We start from the raw sequence: 8,864 nt of genomic DNA on the forward strand, positions 1-8,864 counted from the left end.
TAGCAATCAAAGTGGTATCAAACTGTAATGTAGATAACTCTCAGAAGATTATAAAACAGCCCATTTTAGAGGCTTTAGTTGTATGCAAATTAGTGATCTCGCAAGTGGAATTGATATATAAAATCTCAAGAATTCAGTAGTGAAGAACTATTCCAAAGCCATGGAGTTACAAGATCTGTTAAGCCCAAAAGGTAGCCTTGAATAAATAATTTCACTGCCTAGCCTACCCTCTCCCATGTGGTTATGAAAAGAAATGGCTGCTTTGAGATTTGGAGAGAATTCTGATCTAATAAAAATGCTATGGCTTTTCTCTTCCTTCTGAATTTTGTGATAATATTAATTTCTATTAATATACAGCTGAATTAATTATTATTAATATACGTCTGGATGTTTTGTTACAGCTTCTCCTGTTGCTTCAGCCAGTGGCTCTTCAGATTACAGAAAGTCATTAGGTATTGTGATATTTGAGCAATGGTGCAACATATCTTATCAGCTCATATAGGATCTTGTCCATCTTCAGTTACCATCTAGAAAAGCATTGTATGAAATCTGGTAACCTGGACTTCTGAGCCTCTGAAAGGCCCCATGCAGAGATTTGGAGGCAGGCAGGGGGACAAAACAACAACCTCAGGATGCCTCAGCCAGCATGGCTACAGTCTTCAAACTGTTGTTCAAAATGCAGCCATGAGCAAAGCTGGGAAACTGGAGTACTGCTCCCTACATCTTTCCATTAGCATGGCTGGAGCCAAGTTAGCTGAGGATACTTGGAACTGCCTCCCCCCCCCCCCCCAGCCACCTGGTGATCTTAAAAACTGTGCCTAATGAAGAGGTTAATGTTGGTTCCAAAAACATTTGTGGCCGAAGATGCTAAGAGTGCCTAGCAGAGCTCCCTATCTCAGGAGGCGTAAGAGAAAAAGTGTAATGTAACACTCTCCTCATTCCAGTGTTGAGGCTCAAAGTGCATATAGAATGACCAGCTGCAGCACAAGGCCTGTTCTTGACCTCGCTCCCAGCCATGCTTGTGCCTGCCAGATGTTCTTCCCTCGCTTCTTCTCTGTTGCTCTGTCAGAAGCATGCTAACCAGCCAACCATTTCCACTTCTCCAACCCCCCTTCCCAAACCCAATGTCAATTCTTCCCCTCTTCACTCCCTGCACTGGTAAAGAGATGCCATCCTTATCAAATTCCACTCCAACATCAATGTTTAATATGGGAAGAGCAGGTGAGGGTGGGGAGAGAGCAACCCAGTCCCCTCTGAAACAACTTGGGAAGCCGAGAAGAAAAGAAGGAAACAATTGTGAAAGGGGTGCGACTGGTAGGGGAGGCCTGCTGCTGGTTTCCTTGTGGCTGTATTGTTCTTCCATAATATAGAGGTGAATTAAGGGCTTTATGTGCTGACGTAATGCAAGTGGTGTCTCCCGGCCTGCAGGTGCCCTTTATTGAATCTAGTGCAAATTTGAGCTGAGCAGGAAGGCAGTTTGTTCCCCTCCCAACCTTGCTCCCAGATAGCCTGCCTTCTCATCTGGATATCTTATACAAGTTGCTGGTGGGTGGCTTTGTTGTCTTGCTGCCTAGGATCTGTTTGGAATCAGTGGGTGGCAGACTCATAAGGCAGGTATATACACACACACCATTTTAATCTGACTAGACTTTAGGAGAATCACCATTCACCTCTCATCTTGTATTGCCAGTCACAAAGAACACAAGAATAGCTGTGCTGGATCTGACCAAGGGATTATCAAGACTAACATTATGTTCACACAGGGCCAACTAGTTACTTACAGGAAGCCTACAAGAACGACATAAGTGCAACAGTTTTCTCTATTGTAGATTATTCTCCTCCTATTCCACTGAACAGGTCAGTGGAAAGGGCAAAGACTTAATAATCTTTGACAAGCTCATTACATATTTTGAACTGGCACTAGATTTACATTTCTTGTTGTCATGTCTACTCTGACCTATTGTGACCTTATTACAGGGTGGTTGGTTTTTTTGGCAGAATTTATTCAGAGCAGGTTTGCCGTTGCCTTCTTCCAAAGCTGAAAGAGTTTGGCTTGCCTAAGGTCATCCAGTGATTTTCCATGGCTGAACATTAACTGGAAAACTGGTCTGGTCTCATCTATATATTCATATTTAATATTTTGTCAAGGATTTCCAGCTTGGCCATGAAACTCACTGGGTGACCTTGGGCAAGTCACACGCTCTCAGTCTCAGGGGAAGGCAATAGCAAATCTGAACAAATCTTGCCAAGAAAACCCCATGACAGGGTTGCCTTAGGGTCACTGTAAGCTGGAGACGATTTGAAGGCACTCAACAATAACAAAATGTTCATAGCCCACTTTAGGTCACATAGTTATTTTTACAAATACCCTCTTTTATCAAAAGGTTTCCTATTGTGGTCCTCATGTAATAGAGTTCATTGCTTTAAGCAATCTTTAATGAACTTGGTCTCAGTTACTGTTGTAACTATTTTGTAATGAAGGTAATTCCTTCCCTTCCTTTATTCACATATTGTGCAGGGGGTCAGAAACTGAGAAAGTTGATATAAGAGAATGTTTGTGGCTATGGTGAAATCTGGACTGAATCTTCTTGGTTCCCAAATAACAACCCTGCTCATATGACAGTACTTAAAATTATCTTATAGGTAGGAAAGTGAGATGAGTTCATTGCATTTTTCTTAACTTTCAACTAAAATAAAATATTGTTCAAGGCCTTGAAAAATGCAACCAAAAATGAATGAAAACCAAATCATGGTGGTCAGCCCTGCTCAGACCAGGGTGACAAACCTTTGGATCCTCAGATGTTATGGCCCACAACTTCAATCAGTCCAATCTAGTATGACCATTGGGAAGGATTTGCAGAACTGTAGTTCCTTACCCTTGTGGCAGACTGTATATTTCCTTAGACCAGGCCTGCACAACATACGGTCTGGGGGATTTCAAGTGGCCTTTGAGGATGTGGAACAACTTCAAGGCTCCTCCACCCTTTGGCCGCCTCCTGAGGAGAGGGCCATGTGGAGGAGGCAGAGGAAGGGTGAGCACTTGGCCCACTTGGCTCCTCCACTGTCTGGCTTTCTCCTGAGGAGAGTGCTAGTTGGAGAAGGAGTAGGAGGATAGGCAAATGCTCACCCCTCAAGGCTCCTCCATTGCCTAGCTTTCTGAGGAGATAGACGGGTGGAGGATGATCATGGGCAAATGCTCACCCTGCCAGGCTCCTGCACCTGGCTTTCTCCTGAGAAGGTGGAGTGGCAGAGGAGGAAGAGGGGCAAACACTCACCCCTCAAGGCTTCTCTGTCATTTGGCTTTTTCCCACGGGGAAGTCAGGCAGAGAAGAAGAACAAGCAAGGTTCCTCTGCTGCTTGGTTTTCTCCTAAGGAGAGGGCAAGGCAGAGACAGAGGATGGAATTAATATTTATTAATTCTAATCTAATTCTAATTACACTTGTCCCTCCATATTCGATAGGGTTAGTGGCACAAGACTCCCATGAATATGGAAAAACCGCAAATAACAAAAACACCACGTTTTTCCTGAGATGACACCTCTCTAGGAATCTCTAGGTCCTCCAGTGCAACTCTGTGGTCAACGTCCGACAGACACTGACCATAAAACTGCATAAGTCAGATGTATCAAGGGTATGAGGGGATGGTTGACACAGCGTAAAGAGGAATCAGATTTCAACTCTGTACGGTAGGTATACAGGACAATAACAGCCAATGTTTTTCCAACTAAGGCATTCTCAGCATAACACAATGGTCCTTCCCCATATTTCCTCTAAACAGATTTACTAGATTATCTCTTCTATCCTAACATCTCTAGTGTGGTTTTATGCTGTCCTTCTCAAATGAGAAGATCTTTTGGAGGGAAGATTTAAACAAAGCCACTAAGGAAATGCTTATTATTTGAGTTCAAACACATTTTTGCAGAAATATTTCCAGTTTTTTTTTTTTTTGACTTCTGCTTTTTTTTTTAAATGCCATAGCTGTAATGCTGAGGGATCTCTGTGGGGAATTAAGTTTTATTTGTGGTCCCAGAGTCCTCTTTGACAGAGAAAATCTAAATGTCACACAAAACTACAGTTCCCATAATTCAACTAGCAGTGAGGCCATGGCAGTTTTTAAATTGGTCTTCTAACTGGTGTTATTTCTGGTAAATGTTTTTGTGACTCTTTCAGTTAATTTTTTTTTTTTTTTTTTTTTTTTTTTAATTTTTTAAGTAAGTATTTTTTGTTTGATTTCTCTAGATTTTTGGAATCCCCTCATACATGTACCACATAACATGCTTTGTAAAACATTCCCCCTCCCATGCCTGACAAAAGTAATAAGTTATTGGGATAACTGCATTTTTAAATTATATCTTATACTGTATATGTATAATGCCTTTTAACATTCTCAGTGTTGTTTCCTTCTTCCAGTAATTCATGCATATAATCAATTCATCATCATCATCATCATCATCATCATCATTTTATCATCATATATTCATCTCCTCACATTTTCCAGAGGGAATCATAGCTGGTTACAGAATTGAAATATTAATATTATTATACAATATAAAATTAAAATTCTCATCTTTAAAAAGAAATCCCCCTTCCACAACCCCTGTTAAAGAATATTGCTTTCTAATTAGGAAAATTTTTATAATAGCTTAATTTATTCAAACAATGGGCTTCTCACACTACCCGCTTTGACCGAATCTTAGAGTTTTTACGGAGTGTTACAAATATCCCAAGGAAACATGCAGAAGCAGACTTTGTTTATAATTAAATTAGTTTTTTCTAGTTTATATTTTTTGGAGGGGATACACACACATCACCACACAACATTCACCTCTTCGCTCAAGGCTAACAAGAAGAAAAGGTGGGAAAAATGGACAGAGGGACACTGGGCTTCTAACGGTGATTGGTCTCCTGGGAATCAATGTAGATGCAGCAACACAGGAGATGGGAAAAGGAAAGGGTTACAGAGTGTGGAACTACATCGGGACACAACTGAAAAGATGCCAGCCTGTTTCGATACCAGAACCAAGAACAAAGGAATGGCCAGGGCTTTTTATAGGGTTTTTCTGTCCTTAGCGGGGTTGTTTTCTACTTCAAAGTAAAACCAAATCTACACATTGGCTTGATCTATAGCAGCCTCTTCAATGGGAAAGGGTAATCAATGCCAGAATAATGGGTGTCTGCATACACTTAGGCCAGAAATCTGTCTAAAGGTGGGGAGAGGATTCCTCCTGTTGGCGAATCCTACATGTGGCTTCACTGCCTTGTGGGCTGCTCGCTTTGCCCTTATGGAAGACTGTTTCCCATCATGCCTTTCGTATAGGGTCATGAGAAAGAAGCCTTCACACTATGTACGTTAAGGTCCTCTAGAGGCTTCTATATGTCAGCAATGCTATGGGTGGGGCATCCAATACTCCCTAATATACAGTCGGGCCCTTCTCTCAGCCCTGGGAGAAGGTACAGTCAGCCCTTCTTATCATGGATTTTTTTATACACGATTCAAGCATCCACGGTTCAAAATGTTCCAAAAAAGTAACATTTCAATATCAAACCTTGATTTTCCATTTTTCGTAGGGACCCATTTTGCTATGTCATTATAGTTAATGGGACTTGAGGAATCCACAGATTTTGTTATACACGGGGGATTTTGGAACCAACCCCAGCGTAAACAAGGTTACTGTACTTTATATGTGGGGATTTTTAGGATGTTTTTCATAAAAAAATCCCACCTGGGTAACACTCCACCCCCCCCGGTATGGCTTCTCATTTCAATATCTGAATCCTACAGACAACAATGGGCCAATTACAATGAGCTTTCATGTTACAACAGCTTCATTGGCCTATTGTGTCCGTTTCTAGACATAATTCAAAGTAGTTCTCTACAGCTCCAAGAGACCTGGGACAAGGTTATATGAAAGACAGTACTGTATTTTGAGATGAACAAAATACCCCATGGATGTGTATATTTGGATGCTGTACTGAGTCCTATATACAAAAATACCCCTTTTTTCCAACCTCATTTTAATTTTTTAAAATTTACTAACTCAACTAGGTGGAATGCGACTCTTGTATAATTCAAATCCAGAATCACTGAGACATGGAAGGCACACTCTAAAATAAATTTCTATCTGGTCTACTCACATGAAAGATTTGCCATTATCTCATTTACTTAACAAAACAACAGCTGTCTTCATTATGAGACACCGCTGCTTCCCATTTATTAGGTGCTGCTCAAAAATTTCCTTTTGTTTTTCTTCTTGGACTGGTATTTTTTGTGCAAGTCTGTGTACCATTTTTTGTTTGCCTCATTGAGCAAGACCTCCATTTGCCAAAGTAAGCATTATTTTCTCTAACAGATTCCTTATCACTGGTCTGTTAATAGAATTGATGGCCTTGAGGTTGGAAAACGCTCCTGTCTGAGTAATTCTACCTGAATTGCGGGGATACTTTTGATTGTGAGTTCCGGCATGGCGGGGAGTTGGGCTGGATGGCCTTGTGGTCTCTTCCAACCTATGATTCTATGAATTTCTGTTATGGTTGTGAATAACCACTCATGCTTAGGGGAGAGATTTGAACGCTGATTTTTCCTTTCAACTTCGGGCCCATTCATATACCTTTTAACCCGCTTCAAGAATCGATTCTTCATGTGAAGTTCATATTGCTCCCCGAAATCTCCCACAGGCAAATAAGAGACTTGCACCCCATTCCGCGGCAAATGCCCCTTAGGAGCGGGTTAAAAAACAGGGCAAATAGCGTTTTTCTTCGGGAAATCCGGGTTCTGCTGAATATGAACTTGCCCGCCATCATGATTCGGGTCAAGTGAGGGCGGATTTTAAGGTCGAGGGCGGGCAAAGGGCAGGGCATTTCCCTCCCATCTCCTGTGGTCTTTTTGCAAGCCGCTTCCCCCCCCTTTTTTTGGTGTGTTGTAATGACAGATCATGCGTATCCCGCGGCTCTTCCTTCGTCTCCCTGCCTTCCCCCTCTCTCCTATTTCCCCTCTGCTGCCCTCTGTGCTGGCTTGCCTCCTTTTTTCCTCATCCTCTTCCTCTTCGCCGCTCTTCGCTCATTCGCGTCTCCCTCTTTCCTCTGCCACGCAACCCTCGTGGGCTCTTTCTCCTTTTCCTCCTCTGACCTCCTTTCCTCCTGTCTTTTTCCTTTTCTTGTTCCTCTGTTCCCCTCTCCCTTCCTCCGCACCTGCAGTTGAGCAGAAGTAGAGGAGAGGAGGAGGAATTTACAGGAGGTGGGGGGGCTGGGAGAGACCCCCAGGCCAAGGACCCTTGGCCTCCAAGGCAGGCAGGCAGGTGAGCGTCTGCAGTGAGGGACAAGAAGTGTGTGTGGGTGTGTGTGTGTGTGTGGTGTGGGAAGGGAAAGAAGGAGGGAAGGGAAGAAGGAGGAAAAAGGGAGGGAAGGTGGGACAAGGGAAAGAAAAGGAAAGGAGGGAGAGAGGAAGGAGAACATGGAAAAGAGGGAGAGAGAAGGAAGGAGGGGGAGATAGCAAGTGAGAAAGGGATTGAAGGGCAAAACAGAGGGAAAAGAGAGGAGGGGACAAGGCAGAGGGGGAGGGGTCTGGCTGCTTCTGCCAGGGCGTCTGGTGTCATGTCCAACGGCTCCTATGCCATCAGCGCGCAGGAGGCAGGGATGCCCGGACCCTCTCCTCCTCTCCAGGAGGAACCTCCATTTGGAGCACCACACAAAAGCAAGTAAACAACTCCCAGAAATTCCATAGCAAAGAGCCAGACAAAGAGTTAAAGCGGGGGGAAGCTCACAACCTGAAGGCACACAATACATGCACACACAGGAGGCAAAAGGGTGAAGTTGCAAAACAGGGGAATTGGGGTGACAAGAGGCACAAAGGTGACAGAGGCTACAGTGCCTGAGATTTCCCTTCCTTCCTCTTTCCTGGAATTATTTGTTTAAAATGCGAATGCTACGATGCCAATGTTCAAATGTTCCCTTTCAATTTGGGAAATTGAGCTTGATAATTGATGCTTTGCTATACACAAGACACACCGGAGTGTTTTTAATGACAGCATCTGCGCACCTTGCCCGCCAGAAATTTTTAAAAAGGAGGGGGGACGCCCCATCCGCTAGCCAATGGCTGCAAGAAAAGTCACCTTTACGAAAGCCGAATAATTTGATTGACACAGAGACTCTTCCTTTTAAACCGGTTTAAAGAGCTGGAATGGCTTCCGGTGCTTATTATATATTATTATTATTATTATTCTTATTATTATTATTATTATTATTATTATCCTTTATTTATAAGCCTGTAAATTACGCAGCGCTGTACATACAGTCTTTTTATTTAGACGGTTCCCTGCCCTCAGGCTTACAATCAAAAAGACACACACACAAAAAGAGAAGGAAGTAGTAGTGGGGAAGAGGATGAGGTCCAGCAGTTCCTCTCTCCTCCAAGGCCTGGACCAAGGCAGATGGGACTGGAGGGCAGGCTTGGCTTCATAATGGATGGTTAATCTTCGTCCAGGTAGGCAAGCGACAATATGCAAGGCCTGGGAACGCTTCGGAACAGGACGGTCTTCAACTCCGTCTTGAAGCTGGTTAAAAGAGTGATGGCTCTTTGTTCGGGGGGGGGGGAGAAGGTTCCAGGAGTGAGGGGCAGCGAGTGAAAAGGGCCCCCGATTGAGGTATTATAGTGGGCACTTGCTTCCGGAGGCATTGGGGGGGGGGGGGGGAAAACCAAATCTGCCCAGTTCCTTCCAGTGCAAAAGTGCCAGTGGGAATGGAGCCTGAATTTATCCTTTCCTTTTTTTAAAAAAAAGTTACCTCTTTGAAGTCAAATTGACTACAAGATATCAGATTTCCTTGGCAATTTCCCACTTGCATAGAAATGCTGAACACTGTGGTCCGAC

At 43.3% G+C, this 8,864-nt stretch overlaps 1 protein-coding gene across 1 annotated transcript in view; it reads right to left on the bottom strand.

Moving 5' to 3' along the window:
• The window catches only part of VPS18 (VPS18 core subunit of CORVET and HOPS complexes), a 31,032-nt gene that overhangs the window by 15,128 nt on the left and 7,040 nt on the right, over nucleotides 1–8,864 (bottom strand). Inside the window, 1 exon segment of the mRNA XM_042445178.1 lies at nucleotides 1,122–1,133. Within this exon segment, the coding sequence (XP_042301112.1) occupies nucleotides 1,122–1,133 (12 nt within the window).

The sequence above is a fragment of the Sceloporus undulatus genome, chromosome 1 (assembly GCF_019175285.1).
Source record: "Sceloporus undulatus isolate JIND9_A2432 ecotype Alabama chromosome 1, SceUnd_v1.1, whole genome shotgun sequence".
NCBI lineage: Eukaryota > Metazoa > Chordata > Lepidosauria > Squamata > Phrynosomatidae > Sceloporus > Sceloporus undulatus.